At 43.8% G+C, this 17,368-nt stretch overlaps 1 protein-coding gene across 1 annotated transcript; it reads right to left on the bottom strand.

Moving 5' to 3' along the window:
• Positions 1 to 7,894: 7,894 nt before the first annotated feature.
• Positions 7,895 to 15,838, bottom strand: kbtbd8 (kelch repeat and BTB (POZ) domain containing 8; the record flags this gene model as incomplete). Its single annotated transcript, XM_079242809.1, has 5 exons — positions 7,895 to 9,778; positions 9,850 to 10,669; positions 11,999 to 12,305; positions 12,394 to 12,601; positions 15,823 to 15,838. The coding sequence occupies 5 exons, from the start codon at positions 15,836 to 15,838 to the stop codon at positions 9,315 to 9,317; spliced, it is 1,815 nt and encodes a 604-aa protein (XP_079098935.1). The 3' UTR covers positions 7,895 to 9,314.
• Between the last annotated feature and the right edge of the window lie 1,530 nt (positions 15,839 to 17,368).

The following is a 17,368-nucleotide window of genomic DNA, read 5'->3' as shown; positions in this document are numbered from 1 at the left end:
CATGAAGCTCTCCACCTTATGCCAAATAATAAAGCACCGGTTCCAGATGGTTATCCAGCTGAATTCTACAAAGAATTCTGGACCACACTGGCTCCAACCTTTTACAGCATGGTATTAGAAATAAAGGAAAAGCAAAAAATACCCTCCAATATGAACTTGGCGAATATTTCAGTCCTATTAAAACCAGGAAAGGACCCTACACTCCCATCCAGTTACCGTCCAATTTCATTAATAAACGTAGATCTCAAAATAATCAGCAAAGCTCTAGCCAGAAGGATAGAGAAAATAACCCCTTCCATTATTCACCCTGATCAAACAGGCTTTATAAAAGGTAGACATTCCTACACTAACATGCGCAGATTAATTAACATAATAGATTATTCAACTCTACACAATCTGAAGTCCACAGTTATATCTTTAGATGCAGAAAAAGCATTTGACCGTGTAAACTGGAAACTTTTATTTGCAACTTTAAAAGAATTTGGGTTTGGGTCATCATTTATTGACTGGATAAAAATATTATACAACAACCCAAATGCATGTGTGAAGACTAATGACAAAACTTCTCCAAACTTCTGCTTACAGAGAGGCACCAGAAAGGGCTGCCCACTTTCTCCATCACTCTTTGCCATTTTTATTGAACCCCTGGCAGCTGCCATAAGACAAAACCCAGAAATCAAAGGAATTCAAGCTAAAAATATTGAACATAAAATTAGTCTTTACGCAGATGACATTTTACTTTTCCTTAACAACTCACAAACAACACTTTCTCAAACAATCACACTAATTAATACATTCTCTTCAATATCAGACTATTCTATTAACTGGTTAAAGACTACAGCAATGCCCATTAACTGTGACTTTAAAAACATATCTAACACCACTATACAGTCAGGAAATATTAGTTATTTAGGTATAATAATCTCTCCCAGACTAACCGAACTAATAAAGTTAAATCATGATCAGCTAATAAAAACAGTAGAGGATGACCTCTCAAGGTGGAACCGCTTGCCCATATCACTTATCCCACATATCCAGATTTCTCTGGAAAAACAAGCCATCCCGCATTAGTCTAAAAACTTTACAACAGACCAAAGACAGAGGTGGGTTGGACCTGCCAAATTTTAATCAATATTTGTTATGTAATAGGCTGCAATGCATCTCCAAGTGGCTTAATCCAAGTTCTTTGGATGAGTCATGGCTGGATGTTGAGTAAGCATTGTGTGAGGATTTAGTCATCTCTGATTTACCATTCATCAGCTCAACTGTCAAGTCATATAAGTGTTTTAAAAGCATTAACATCAGCTCCAGTTTAACGGCTTGGTGGGAATTCCTGAAAGTAACCAAGTCTGCGCTTATTCCATGTAAGCTCACACCCATCTGGAACAATCCTGACTTCCTGCAAAACAAAAAGATGATAAACTTCCCTCGGTGGAAGAATAAAGGAGTAAAGCAGTTAGAACATATAGTAGAAAATGGAAACTTTCTGCCATTTGATGCAATTTCTTCACGGTATGAATTCAGCAGCACCAAATTCTTAGAATACCACCAACTTAAATCTATCATAAGTAAGAAATACACCACTGATCAACTAAACTTACAGTTACCTATAAGGGTTGCAGAATTCCTAAATCTTAAGGCCCCGAAGCTACTATCCAAAATATACAGATTACTATTGAAGCTAGAAGATTCCATCTCTCTCCCAACTTCTAAATGGGAAGCAGACTTATCCAGCAACTTCAATCAAAATGAATGGTCACAAATCTGCTCAAACACATTCAAAATGACTAAGAATTCAAGCATGCAATTAATACAATTCAAAATTCTACACAGAACTCATTATACGGGACACAGGATGTTCAAGATGGGTCTGTTACACTCACATATCTGTTCACACTGTACTGACAACATGATTGACAGCTACTACCATGCCTTATGGTCTTGTCCACCTGTCCAGAGATTCTGGCTCCAGGTATGTAAAGATCTGTCAGACTGGTTTAAATGTAATATCCCTGCAAACCCCAAATTGTGCCTATTGAGTCACTTAGGTGAAAATAACATAGGGTTTAATTTAGCAAAACCAATCCTCAGTAGCCTGTGCATTGCAAAGAAAACTATCCTTGTCAACTGGAAAAGCAAACAGAATCTGTGTATCCAGCAGTTTAGAAATCTGTTATTAGATTACATCAGCATGGAAATGATGTCTGCCTCCTCAAAGGATCAGTCAGTTGAATTTCACTCTCTCTGGTCTCCTGTGATCAACTCCATCACTTAGTGTAGGGGGGAGAGTGTGACCTCATCCCGCTCGGGGCTAGGGAGTGGCTGGGTGGCTCAGGTGGCTATGGGTCTGGGGTGGACCCCTGGACGGGGATCTTGGCTGCTTCATTACTGGGGGGGCTAGGTTTCCAGACCTGGCGGGAGGCCTTGGGTTGATCAATGGTTGGAGTTGCCTTGCGGCGGTGGGGCGAGGTCGCTGGCGGGGGCTGGATCGGCGGGTATTGGCTCCGTGACGGGTGGCCGTGCCGCTGTGGGGTGGGCGGGGTGCGGGTCCTGGGCTCCGGTGCCCGGGGCTGTCCCCTGCTTCTCGGGGATGGGGGGTCGGCCCTGCCGTGGGGGGGTTGGGGTGACCTGGACCTGCCGCTGCAGCGGGGGCGGGTCCGTGCCCTAGTGCCCGGCAGAGGGACCCGGGCCCAAGATAGTTGAGGATGGGGGGGTGCCTGTGTATATATGGGGTGTGTATGGAGGAGTGTAGTGGTACATGAATGTATGGGGGGTAGGGGTGCATGTATGTGGGAGTGTGTTGAGGCATGTATGTGTGGGGGTGTATGTATGAGGGAGTGCGGTGGTGTATATGCGGGGTGTGTATAGAGGATTGTAGCGGTACATGAAGGTATAGGGGGTGAGGGGTGTGTGTATGCGGGAGTGTGTGAGGGGTGTTGGGGTGGACGTTTAGGGGACTGTGATAGTACATGAGTGTGTGGGGTGTAGGAAGTGTGTGGTGGTTTATATGTGGGGGGTTTATGGGGAGTGTAGTGGAGCATGAGTTTGTGGGGGGTAGGGTTGTGTGTAAGGGGGAGTGTGTTAGGGCATGTAGGTGTGGGGGTGGAGGTTTTGGGGCGTGTGATAGTACATGATTGTGTGGGGGGTTGGGGTTGTGAATGAGGGAGTGTGTGTGTGTGTGTGTGTGTGTGTGTGTGTGTGTGTGTGTGTGTGTATGGGAAGGGGTAAGGGCTTGTGTGTGGATAATCTGGTGTTAAATGCATGGGAGATAGGGGTGTGTATATAGAGGAGTATTGAGATGCATGTGTATGGGGGGTAGTGGCCCGTGTGTAGGGGGGAGTGGGGGGGTGCATGTGTATGTAGGTGTATAGGGGGGTGAAGGGTCATGACTATGAAGGGGGTAGGACTTCAGTGAGAGAAGTGGGGAGTTGTGGTGGTTTGTTCTAGGGTAGGTAGAATGAGAAGGGGTGTTTTGTGATGGGCAGGGAGGGGAGTGGGATGTAGGGTTTTGGAGGTGGACTAATCTTTTGGCCGTGTATCTGTTAGAATGGGTGTGTATGTGTATAGATGTATGTGTGGGTCTGTAGGTGTGTGTGTGTGTGTGTAGATGTGTGTGTATACCAGGCTGATGGTGAGGGGGTGTGAATGTGTTGGTGTGTAAAGGAGAAGGGAATGCAACGTGTCTCTGGGTGGGGGTGTCTCCTAGGGGTGTGGGGGCGGTGGGCCCTTGGTCTGTCTCTCCTTCTCCCGCCCCTCCTCTTCTTTGCCCCCCCCCCCCCCCACTTTTGCATGTGGTTCGTTGGTGCCTTCTGGGGCCGGTGGCGGCTCCTTTATTGGGGTTGCTGAGGGCCCTGGTTGTTGGGGCAGCTGCCCTTGGCCTGTCCTGGCCTTCGGGGGCCCCGGGAATGGGGGACGTGCCTCGTGCCGCAGGTAGCTCATCTTCTTGAGGGAGGCGCGCTTCCCTCGGGACCTAAATCCCCGGACCCCCCTCCTTCCCTTCTTCCACCACATACAGGCAGGGCGTTGGGAGGTGGACACGTTGATCTGGATGGTGAGAGAGGCCATCAAGGTGGTTTCGATCGCTGCACCCAGCATCGGTTCACCTCCCAGTTTTAATTACACTTAGTCAACATAACACAAAAAACACACACTGACAACACATGGACATATTTTGGGGGGCGGGCCATGCAGTGTGCGGTGGGCGGGGCTGCTTTGGTGGTCCCGCTCCCAACATGATGTGGTTACTTCTTCACAATTTTAATTGCAAACAACACACACTTCACAATCATTCATAAGCTGGGGTGACAATGGGGTCCTGCCACGCCCCTATTTCTGGGGCTGTGCCGGAGGAGTTTGGGCGGGGGAGTGGTGCTGTTCAGGGGGCCTGGGTCTGGGCTGGCCTGGCGGGGGTGGGACTGCTGCTGGCCCTGGGTGGTGCTGGATCGGCTGCATGTGTGGAGTGGTGGGGGGGCATTGACAGGGGTGGGGGGTAGTTGCGGGGCCCTGATCGGGGTCCTCCTATCCCCTGCTCCCCCGGGGGTATCTCACAGGGGACACGTTGGGAAAGAAAGGTGAGGGCGTGCATGAGCCAATGGATGAAGTGGTGAATGAATGTTAGGGTAGAGGGGGGGTGGGGGGATCAGGGTGAAAGAATTTAGGAAAGTGGATGGCCGCTGGGATAGGAGGAAGGGGGGGTGTATGCAGATGGGTGGGGGTGCGTATGTGGGGTTATGTTGGTGGTACAGGGAAGTGATGGGGTGGGTGTACAATGAGGACTGTGAATGTGGATAGAGGGGTGTAGGGAGGTATGTGTGTGTGTAGAGTGGGGTATGCGTGTATGGAAGAATGGGTGATTATAGAGGGAGCAGGGATGTGTGTGTGAGGGGGTGTGTGTGTATAAAGAACGGGGGTAGGAGAGTGTGAGTTTGAGCGTGTGTAAGAGAATGGGTGTATAGGGTGTGTTTAAGGAGGAAGTGTGGATGCGTGTGGGTGGGTGCATGTGTGTGTGTGTGTGTGTGCACATGTGTGTGCGTGTGTGCGTATGTGTGTGTGTGTTTGTGTGCGTGGGTGCGTGGAGGGTCTTGGTGCTCGGGGAGCGCTGCTGGTGCGCTGGGGTGCGGCCTGGCTGCCGCTCGGTGGCGGTCTGGGGATCCCGGCCCTCCGTCGGTGTGGGCTGGGCCCTCTGCCTGCGGGGGTGGGGGGTTGCTTCTGGGCTCTTGGGGCCGTGGGGCCCGCGCTCTGTCTGCCCTGGGTGGCCGGTGCCCGGCGGGGCCGGTCCTCGCTGGTCCGGGCCTGCTGGGGCCTGTTCCCCCTGACTGCGGGGGACTCTGGCTGGGACCCCCCCTCTGCCTCCTCCTGGGTCGGTGCATGGCTGGCTCCGGGGTGGGGCGGTTGGGGTCTGCGCCTGGGGATGGCTGCCGATGGCCCTGGTCTCGGGGGTACTCCTGGCGTGCCTCTTGCCTTTGTGTGGGAGGGGTCACACTGGCATGATCACCTTTTCCGGAACACGTTCCACTCTGCATGTTCTGCATGTGACACAGTCACCGAGTCGTCACGCAGTTTTATTCACTAACAGCAGCTAGTTTTCTCATTTCTGTTTGTTTCTCATTTATATTTCACTTTTTAGATTCATAGTTTAGTTACTATGATCTAAAGTTGGCTTGTATGTGTATGTATATGTGTTAATACTGGCAAGTGCGTATATGTTTGTACGTATGTATGTGTGTGTATGTGTGTGCATAGAGGTGTGTGTGTAAATGTATGTATGTGTATATGTATATGTGTACATATGTATATATTTGTGTATATATATATATATTATGTGTGTATATGTATGTGTATGTATGCGTGTGTATGTGTGTGTATATGTATGTGTGTGCCTGTATGCGTGTATGTATACATCTGTAGGTTGTTTTCTTTCTTTTTGTTTTTGGGTTATTTTTTAGTTGTTTTTTTCTCTCCCTTTTCTCTCCCTTTATCTCTTTCCCTTTTCTTATGAGGTGTTTCTTCTCCTTTCTCTTTCTGTCTTTTGTCTGTCCTCTCTGGTCCAGCAGTACAAACTCTACAATTCAAACAACAATACAAAATAAACATAGAAATAAAATAAAAAATCAGAAAGTCAAGGGGATCATTATATCTATAAAGCTTCCCTTGGCAGAGAAAATTTGCTCAGCAGAACACAGCATCCAGACCATCATTCTGCTTGCCTAAATGCTGGACAAGACAAAAAAAAAAAAAAAAAAAAAAGAAATTTCGTTTCACAGTGTATAATTCACAATTTTCACAATGTTATGGTGGGGAAGGGGCCCCCTTGGAACAGTCTAGGCCCAGGGCCTGTGCACTTTTAATCCGGCCCTGTATATACTAAAGCATGATGCTGAATAACCTGCATTTTAAAAGTTAAAAACATCCTTATGGCTAATAGTAGCAGCGCTACAACATCGTGGCATCTGATTGGCTGCCATGATCACGTGACACAAGGAGTATACATTATATTGCTATAAACCAGGGGTGTCCAGCTCCGGTCACAATCCTGCAAGTTTTCCATCTATCCCTGCTCCAACACACCTGACTCACATGAATCAGTCATTGTGCAGAAATGGATCCATTTTAACAGAAACCAGGCGTGTTGGAGCAGGAATATATCAAAAAGCCATCAGACAGACTTTGGACACCCTGTTTTAAACTCACAAAAGTGAAAACAAGTCGCATTTTTCATGAGCCGAGTTGTGTCTTACGAAATCCAATACTTTTACTGGCCAATATCGTTGTATCGACTGCGTAGTATCGACAAACCGATCTCGAGCACCAAGAGGTTTGATCTGATAAACAAACAAATCAACAAATTCAACTCTTAATAGTTTTATTTTCAAATTATGTGCAATGTGAATTTCACAGTTGAGCTCAACAACCACTAGAACCTGAAACCCAAAATAAACCATAAAAAGGTGAGAAGAGACGATGAAATAGCACCCATAAGCGTATGCGTGAAGATGGCCAGAAGGAGCTGAAACCCGACAGCAAGTGACCACCGACACAGAGCAGATTGTTTTAGCTTGTTGTGTGACAAGACTGGTGTTTGAAAACACGGCGTGACCGCGTTACTTTATGTTATGCTTCATTTTGGTGAATGAAACAATGTTATAAAGAAACTAACATACTAAAGGGAAAAGGAAATTTAAAAAAAAAAACTGAATTATCACTCGTGCAGATAATCATTTTTCCTCATCAGAGCAGGATTAATCTACCATAACTAAATATATAATTACATAAAAGAAAGGAAAAAAGAGAAAACAGCCACTGGGGATAAAAGGAAATCACATCTATTGTTTTTTTTCAAGTTATAAAAGAAACTGAATATAAGTTTAGAAAACTGTGCAAGTACAGCAAACCTATAGTACAGTATAATACACATAACAAAAAAACTTAAATACAGTACTGTGTATCAGTAGAAATCCTGAGTTCTGCGTTCCTGGTTTGATGTCTGTAGTCGCGGTGGCGACGCTCAGACCCTCTCTCACCCTGGAGTTGGTTGTTTTTGTTTTTTCATGGAAGGGATTTTAGTTCCAGACAAGCGGATTAAAAAATCTGCTGTCAGTCTTTGCTTGTCTTCTCATTGAGAAGTAAAACATCCTCAAGTGCTTCCTGAACGTGTCTGGCTCCATGTAAAACCTCTGATGATCGCGATCTGCTTGCTGAAACAGGGAGGGGGGGGGGTTGTAATGGGTCCAGAGATACATTAGAAATGTGTAGTGCAAAGATGACACAGGAACCTGCACGTGGAAACTGACAGCACAGGGGGGGTCTACACAAGATTGTCAAAGGGGGGGGGGGGGGGGGGGGGACTCATAGTGGGACACCTCATGCGTTTAAATAGTCCCGTTTGTGAGGGTGAGGTTATGGAGCGCTCAAGAGGATGGTGATTCAGTGCAACACCGGGTAAGACTCCTCACGTATTCTTCATCAGGACGTGCAGTTTTTCCTTGATTCTGATGCGCCCCCCCTCCACACACTTTTTTTTTTTTTTTTTTTTTTTTCTGGCCGCAGGCACATTGGCATCGCACGTGATCTGCACTTAAACTAACCGTCCCTTCCAGCCTGCACCCCAGACAATCATTCCTGGTTCTACCGTCATTTCCGCCGACACAAACGAGCACGAACACATTAATGCACTTTTACTAAGGTAATACTACATCATATAGCCTAATCACAGTTCCTTGATTTATTGCTACCACAAAATTAGTTTCAATGTCCACAACAACTATAACAAGACCTCAAGACCTTTTTTTTTTCTTGGCATTTTATTAACCTTTAATTGTCCACAGAGTCTTGATATTGAAAGCCACCGTCGGAGCTTTCCGCCGCCGGAAACGTCCCTTTTCTCCTTGTCAAACACATCTGAAGTTTCTGAGGTAAACCTGTTAGTTGGTCTGAACTTGCCACTTAGTGTTAGCACAGATTTTGACTCCGTCCTCGTTTCTCCAATGTGGAGAGTGAATAGTCTAAGATTTCACTTGAAATTTGCCTCGCATACGACACGAAATGGATGCTCAGCTTAAGAGTGGGAGGTGTGAGCCCCATTCAACTGGAATCTCTGCAAACAAAAATGAATATAAGCTCCGAAGCCGCACCGACACTCATGAGGGAAGAGGAGGCGCCGAAAAATGATCATACAGGCTTCAACCTCTTAAAACACAAGAAATAAGGTAAATCACAACCACACTTCATATTAAAACTTGTCTATAAAAGAAGCTGAATAGAGGCATGGACACAAATTAAAAAATAAACATATGCTAAACCTCCAAACTAGCAACCTACTCATGAGCTATGGTACTCATCTTACCCGTATGAATATATAGTTTACATAGTTATTTATATATAGGTTTTCACTTTATGCTGACACATAGCATCCATACCTCCAGAGGGCACATTTGCCTTGCCGACACCCTCGTTGCATGCCTAACATTTGTAAAAATCAATACCTAATCGTGTAACTCAAACAGAAACAGGACAAACATGGCTCAACGACAAGCGAAAAACAGGATAATTGCACTTCTGATCTGTTGTACGGTTTTGCTAAACAAGCCTCGGTGTGAGTAGTTGGTGGCGTCTCGGGGAGAAAAGGAAAAATACTGCAACCTTTAAAAGCACCCCCATTTTGATCGTGTTAAACCAAAGTTTAAACAACTTAAGACTTAACGTAAAATGGTCAGTGTGGTGCAGACGCAGGGCAACACCAGGCACAAGGCAGACCACTCGCTCCACCCAATAAACTGGGCTTAACTGGTAAAAGAAAAAACAACAGCACACCTATCTCAAAGCACTTTCTGTAGACACTGAGGGTAAAGTTTGGCCACCACACATTCAAAATGGCGACCTAGATCCCACAGGCGGTCGGGCGTCTCGTAGACTTTGGTCCATACGTCTGCCTCGTCGTCATACTGGTAAAGGGAGTTCTTCCGACTGGTGCGGAACACGTGCTCCTCCACCATGACCTGCGTTGCTCGGACAAACAGGTGCAGCGTGCCTTGCAGCAGCATAGCTTTGATGTACGGGCTCGTGGCTTGGTCGAAGGGCAGATCTCGCTTGCGGCTCCACGTGTTCCTCTCGATATCGTAGACCTCCACGGTGAAGGTGCGCTGGTGGTTCCTGCAGATGCCAGCGATGTAGTAGATGCAGTTCTTATACAAGGCAGCCAGACCCTGACTCCGAGGGACACTCATCGGGGCCAGGTGACTCCAGTAGTCCTTACGGGGATCGTAGCAGAAGAAATATTCACCTGCAGATAAAAAATAAGGTTAACGTTGTTATAAGAAGTTTGAGAATTACGCCACGACATCATGGGCTCACCTTGGAGGACGTAGATGCGGTCTTTATACTCCACGGCACTGTGAAACTCCATGGCAACCGGCATAGGACTCACCGCTGTCCAGCAGTTGTCCCTGGCGTCGTAGCACTCTACGGATTTCAACGCGTTTCGCCCATCGCCTTCGTAAACTCGGCCTCCCAGCGCATAAAGTTTCCCACAGCAGTGTACAAGTCTGCATCCGATTCTCGCTCTCAGCAGGGGTGCACGTGGAAGCCATCGATTCCCCGCATGCTCGTACTGCCAAAAGTCACTTTCCGCTCGATGATCGATGGACACCTCGCTGTTGCTCGGTCGGTACCCCCCAGCAATGTAAATGTCGTTCTCTGACGACACCAAGATGCCGACCTCTCGGAGATCGTTGGGTGGTTTGCAGAGCTTGAACACTTTTCCCGTGGCTGTGTCCAGGCAAGGCACAGTCTGCTTCTTACCTGAGTGTTTATGAGCAGCATCAAAGCAGATGACCATCTCGGAGGCGGTCATCCCCAGGCGCTGTGGGCAGCCATTGGTGCCAGTGAGGCGAGCTTTGGCCTCAGCAGGGTCTTCAGACAGGGACAGGGCGCAGGCAAAAGGGGCCGGTATCAGACTGAGAAAGGCCTCATCCAGCAGTGGCAGACGGATGCACTGGGAAAACACCTCCGCTAGGTGGGCTTCACGGCCAGGTCGATCATGCTCCAGCCAGCGGACGATGCTCTCGTAGACGTGCTCTTCCTTCTCCACGTTGAGGTCATCGCTGTTCAAAATGCTGACCAGCTGATCCTTGGTCATCTGAAGGAACTCTTGCTCCCATGATACACACAAGAACTACCGCAAAAACAAAAACACATGTTTCAGTCTTTTTTTTGTGCAAACATATTCATCACAAAGGATCAAACGGCAGGACATGATTTAACTCGCTGAAAACCTTTTTCATGACTCTTATATTTAGGATCTCCTGAGTTGGAGTCTGCATGTACGGGACCCAACTATCCAGGTTCTGCTCGTTGCTCTTATAGTTATGGGTAGTCTAGCCATCCTTTACTTATGTAGCAATGGGGATGTTACCTGATGTACTGAGAAGTGCCTCGCTCTATTTCTCTAATATATTAATGTATAAATACATGCCAATATTGCCGTCTCTAACTTATTTCTCCTTTTTTCTGCAGGTCTTCCTGAATAAGTGCAGTTGTACATGTTGATCTGTCTTTCCTGTCCTCTCCACCCCAACCAGTCGAGGCAAATGGTAGGGCAGGGCAATTAATCGGATTATAATCTCAGTACCATCTGGGTTTTCAACGATCATAAAAATAAAAGTGTGTGATTATTTTTCTCTCTGCAGTTTCCTCTCCTGCTGTCTTCAGCTGCTAATCGAGCGTCTCTGGCGTTGCAGCGCTGTGCTGTAAACTCCTCCCACAGCCGCTTTGCTTTCATTCAGACACTGTTGCCAACTTGGAGACTTTCTCACTAAATCTGGAGACTTTTTTTGTTAAAAGCGACAAATCTAGCAGCTTTTACTGGAGTTATTAGAGACTTTTCTGGTGTTTTCTGGTGGAGCCTCTCCCGTCCTAAAGCACTCCCAGGCGGCCAGTCTCAGTCGGCTCCGGCTGCAGGTCAATGTAGAATAACTGCAGTAGGTTGTGGAAGTTTACTACAACATAGTTTATACCATTGTCAGTGACAACTGGCTGCATTATTTTCCCATACATAGGGCGTTACCATAGCAACGCGTTAATCAGATCAGCCGTCTTTTAACAGGTGAATGAGAGAAACGCGCTGCAGCCTGACAGCGGTTGTTTGGCATAAAACGTACATCCAGGCCAACGTAAAATAGTTCCTATATAAGCGGTAAAAGCGGATTAAACAAATCGGAACCGTTCATTAGACGGTTATAATGCACGACACGGAGTCTAGAACACCACGATGCGCAGCGTTGTTTATAAATACTTGATAATTGTGTTAAATAATCAAGATCTCAATTTCAGTCAAAATAATCGTGATTATAGTTTTTCTCATAATCGAGCAGCACTAATGTGTATGTAAAGTGTCCTGTGACAACGTTGTTGTGAGGTGGCGTTATACAAATAAAGCTGAACTGAAAACAATTACAGTGTAAACAACTGGTAGTAACTAGTCCAGAGCTCACACTCAACCGACCTTTTTGCGAATGTAATCCTGTGAGCGTTCTCTCAGTTCCTGATGACCGTACGCATCAGCAAACATAAAGACGCCGATGCAGTTCTGAGGGTCGAGCCGGCTGATCATGAACTGGGCACACTGATCCTGCAGAGCAGGGATCTGGAAAATGCTGGCTGCAGTGAACAGGGCCTGGACGTTGGACTCCGACAGAGTGACTCTGGAGGTGTAGGCATAGTCTAAGACCAGGTGCATGGATTCAGACTCAACTCCGACAATTCGGACCTCACGCTGACTGCTCTCTGTAAGGCCACTGGTGAACATCGACCTAGTGGTGCAGGTGGGGAGACATGAACGTTACAGAGGAATTAACCCACTCTCTTTTCCTTTATATGCATATTTACACACAAACATACCTAAAATATGGGCTGATTGCTGCAAGAACATTTCGGTGGCATGAGAAAGTCTTGCCATGGTCCACTTCTACAACGATGTCTGTGAGCTGAGCTTCATCGTACAAGGCTTTGAGCTGCTGAAGAATGTTACAGGCATGCACAGCATCTACCCCGTTGTAGCTGGTGGTTGGAGGCGTCCCATTCTGAACTTGTAACAGCTTCCCTACCTCTGTGTAAGACAACAAAAGGAGAGAAAAGGGATGTTTTACTGTTTAAAGTAGTCCAGAAAACAACACAAAATACTACACTGTGAATATAACAGTATACATAACTACTGGTTATATTAAGTGTAATTATTAAAACAGGTCAATCTAAAAATTAAGACATTAAATAAAAAATAAATCAAAATAATCAGACGTGAAGAGTGTAAGCAGAGTTTCCGACACCACCGGAGGGATATCTGACGATAAAATGAGTTCAAATTTGGATAAAATTTAAATTAAATTAAAAAAAGATTAAAGCAGTAAAATATCTGTTTTTGGTTTAATTATTCACATCTTTTCCATGCACGGTGCAATCGGCGTGATAATAGCAGCTGCTCTGATCCATGTTCTGACCTTTGTGGTGATTGCTTCCCTGTGACTGCTGTGAAAAAGGGAGGCTCACTCCTTACAGGACAACACCAAAATTACCATGTCCTACATGAAAAGTCACCAGATTTGTTGCTAGGTTGCCATTTGTGAAGCCACTGAAGGGATCTGAGAAGCTGCCAAGTTGGCATCAATGTTTTCACCCAGAAAAGCCAGCAACAATCCATCGCATTGCTGGTGACATGTTTTGATTCTCAGTGTTTGTGTGTGGAGAGCCGGGGCTCTCAGACGGGTGGGTCACTGCATATGTGCCAGGGAAAAACATGGAACAATTACACCGCATGCAGCTCTGCGCTGAAATACTTCTGAATCAGGAGAGTAAGACACAAAGAGTAACTCAACGTCACAGCATGCTCAGATATATTTGAATAGCAATTAATTTCCATAAGAGGACCGCTCAAGTAAAATCTGTGTCTGGGAAAGATTGTGTGGAATACAAGTAAATACTAACACTAATTAGTTAAAACTAACTCTTAATAAACTCCAGGGACTCTTCATCTATTAAAGCAAGAATTATTTTTTACATTTGAATTTTACAGAAAAGAGGTTAATTTTTGCCCCAAGTAGTTTTATTTTCATTAAAAGCAACAAAAAAAATTATAATTAATGTGAATTATTAGACCTCTGGTATCAAAATGGATTCCACAACTTTAAAGCTCATTTTAATGATTTGTTCTGTAAGTGTGAGCTAAGAGTTAACTGGTATATTTTAACAAATAAATGCAACTTTTCTACTTGTCTTTTTTAAATCGAGAATCATCTGAATGAATCGGGACATGTGGCTACTTGATAGATTAAAGAACATTCCTTTAAATCAGCATCACCAGAGTAAACATGTCATTAGAGTAAGACACGAAGAGTAACTCAACGTCACAGCGTGCTCAGATATATTTGAATGGCATTTAATTTCCATAAGAGACCCACTCAAATAAAATCTGTGTCTAGGAAAGATTGTGTGGAATGCAAGTAAAAAAAATAACATTAATTACTTAAAACTAACTCTAAATAAAATTTCTGAGACTCTTCATCTGATAAAGCAAGAATTATTTTTTATGTTTGAAATTTACAGAAAGGAGGTTCAGTTTATTTTCCCAAGTAGTTTTATTTTCATTAAAAGCAACAAAAGACATAATTAATGTGAATTATTAAACCTTTGGTATCAAAATGAACTCCACAACTTTAAAGCTCATTTTAATTATTTTTTTCTGTAAGTGTGAGCTAAGAGTTAACTAGTATATTTTAACAGTTAAATGCAACTTTTCTACTTGTCTTTTTAAATCGAGAATCATCTGATTGAATCGGGACATGTGGCCACTTGATGGATTAAATGACATTCCTCTAGAACACTGTTTTTCAACCTTTTTTGAGCCAAGGCACACCTTTTTCATGGAAAAATCACAAGGTACACCACGAACCAAACTTTTTTTTTTTTTTTTTTTAAATAAAAAAAGTCCATATTATTCATATAAAGTCCATCTAGTCTAAGTCTCTTGAATAGAATTCAGATAACCACAAGAAGAAGAAATTTTATTATTTTTCACAGGGGCCTGTTTGGATGAACCCAGAGCTGCTTTTAAGACCAATTAGGTGAAAATTGGGTAATTTCTCAGGGCACACCTGATAATCTCTCATGGCACACTAGTGTGCCACGGCACAGTGGTTGAAAAACACAGCTCTAAATCAGTGTTTTTCAACCACTGTGCCGAGAGACCATCAGGTGTGCCCTGAGAAATGATCCAATGTCACCTGACTGGTCTAAAAAGCAGCTTTGTGTTCATCAAGGGCCCAGGTGAAAGATAATACAATTCCTTTTTCTTGTGTTTATCTTATTTCTATTCAAGGCCACTTTGACTTTATATTAATAATATGGGGTTTTTTCGTTTGGTTTTTTTCATTTGGTTTGTGGTGTGCCTTGTGAGTTTTCAGTGAAAAAAAAAGTGTCTTGGCTCAAAAAAGGTTGAAAAGCACTGATTTAAAAACCCATCTATAGAGTAAACATGTCATTATCACACGTGTAAAGGCGAGTGGAATGACAACTTTCTAACTTCTCTACTATCTCACTGTGGCTTTCCTCCCTCATCTGCCACCATAGGTAATTACTTTTCCAACTAACATCTTGTGTTGAGCAAAGCCAACTCCTTGACAGGACAAAGAGTCGCAGTGGATGAATAGAAACTACTGTCTGGCCAGGTGGTGGCTAGCTTTTTAACATCTCCAATCATCTGCTCTAACTGTTTCAGCAGTGAACAAACACCAACGACACTAATAGATACTTTATACTGAGGTTATCTGATGAATGTTTATCAGAAAAGTGGAAAATATTCGCTGTTGGGTTTGCTGGGAGACGGACAAGCTTAACTTTTAGCAGACAGCTAGCACCATGCTAATGTTAGCGAGCCTTCTTTCACATAAGATTGCGACATAAAAGAACAGAAAATACGTCTTTAGTGGGTATATAAGTACTGTTATGGATATTTAACAGTATTTATTTTGTTATTAGCTGCATTAAACGACGAGCGTAAGGGTTGGTTGTACTTCTTTAACGTCTGTCACAAACAAGTGTTTACACAATCAGCTGTAAGTAGCATGCTAGCCGAAAGTTAGCCTGACAGCTAGCGTTAGCAGGCTAGCTGCTAGCAACTATTTAGAGTCGTTCAGAACGTGACTTCTTTTAACGACAAAGCAACATGTCACGATTCACCGAGGCTACACTTGCTCTACCAATAAACACACAAAATACAACTTTAAAAGGCGCTACTTCTGTGTGTTTTGTACACAAAACAATGAAGACTTTGCTAACCTCCACTGGCAGCCATTCTCTCCAGTCTGTCTCGGGGCAGACCGAGAGACGTCACAGTGCACTTCAGGGAACAGCCAATCACAAGCGAGTCACGAATCTCTTAGCCAATCAGATTGTATTTGTGTACACCAATGGGGGGGGGGGGGGTTGATGCTATACGAGTAGTAAATTCTTCACAGTAACACAAGAAGTTGATTGTAAGTTAAATAACAATAAGTATTTTATATAAGTTAAATGTAAAACAGACTTGTAAACATAAATATAGTAAACATAACATAAACATAATATAACATTTATAAACATAAAACCAAATAGACTTGTAAAACAGACTTTACTTGTAAAAAAAAAAAAAAAAACAGTTAAATGTAAGAAGAAGTTGAGGCTCTGCTGAAGAAGTTAGAGGAGGAGCAGTTTCACAGGTGGATTCAGACTGGCCAAGTTTTGAGGAAACAGATAAAGATGATGGAGGATTCCTCATACCCTCTCCACAACACAGTGCAGAAACAACAAAGTGTGTTCAGTGAGAGGCTTCTTCAGGTCCGACGTAAGACTAAAAGATACAGAAGATCATTCCTGCCAGCAGCCATCAGCTTCCAGAACAAGACCTCCTCAAGTTAATTATATACTACAATATTGAATTTCCCTTTCGGGATTAATCGTCACAGCATATCGTCACAGCCCTATTAATCATTTTCTACTACAATATTGAATTTCCCCTTGAGGAAAAGTATTTTTCATTTAATTTCTTTCCATTCATGAAAGCTTTATGGGTCCTCAGACTTGCAGCAGTGGAAAAACAGGTGGCTTCCAAGAACAACCCAATCTGATCTTGCAAAGGAAAAAATTAAATGAAAAATACTTTTCCTCAAGGGGAAATTCAATATTGTAGTAGAAAAGGATTAATAGGGCTGTGACGATATGCTTTTGTCCCGATTCAATTCACATTTTTTGGGTGCCGATTTGATTTAAATTGCAATTCTCACAATTCTCCAATATTGCTTGTTTTTGTAGATTAAAAACAAAAAAAAAAGTATATATATATTTATTTTTTTTTGCCCATCGTTTTTCTTCATTTCAACGAGGAAAAAAACAACACAATAATCAGATCATCATTCTGCTGCTATAATGCCCAAGAAGACAAGTAAAAAGTTCAATAAAAACAGTCCAAATGACAAAAAATTTAGAGTGCATTCCTTTTATTTATTTGGAGAAAAAACAATTTTTTAACAAAAAAAAATTGATTTTAAAATTGTGAAGAAAAAAAAAATCCAGATTTCTGATTTTTCGATTCGATTTTCCGACTCCTAATAATTAACTAGAGGAGGTCTTGTTCCGGAGGCTGATGGCTGCTGGCAGGAATGATCTTCTGTATCTTTTAGTGTTACGTCAGACCTGAAGAAGCCTCTCATTGAACACACTTTGTTGTTTCATCACTGTGTTGTGGAGAGGGTGTGAAGAATCCTCCATCATCTTCATCAGCTTGTACAGCATTCTTCTTTGGACAATCAGCTCCAGAGTTACTCCAAGCACAGAAGTGGCTTTCGTG

This window comes from Telmatherina bonti (assembly GCF_933228915.1).
Source record: "Telmatherina bonti genome assembly, chromosome: 6".
In the NCBI taxonomy this organism is placed as follows: Eukaryota; Metazoa; Chordata; class Actinopteri; order Atheriniformes; family Telmatherinidae; genus Telmatherina; species Telmatherina bonti.
The sequence above is the reverse complement of the archived record's forward strand: the minus strand, read 5'-3'. Positions and strand labels throughout refer to the sequence as shown.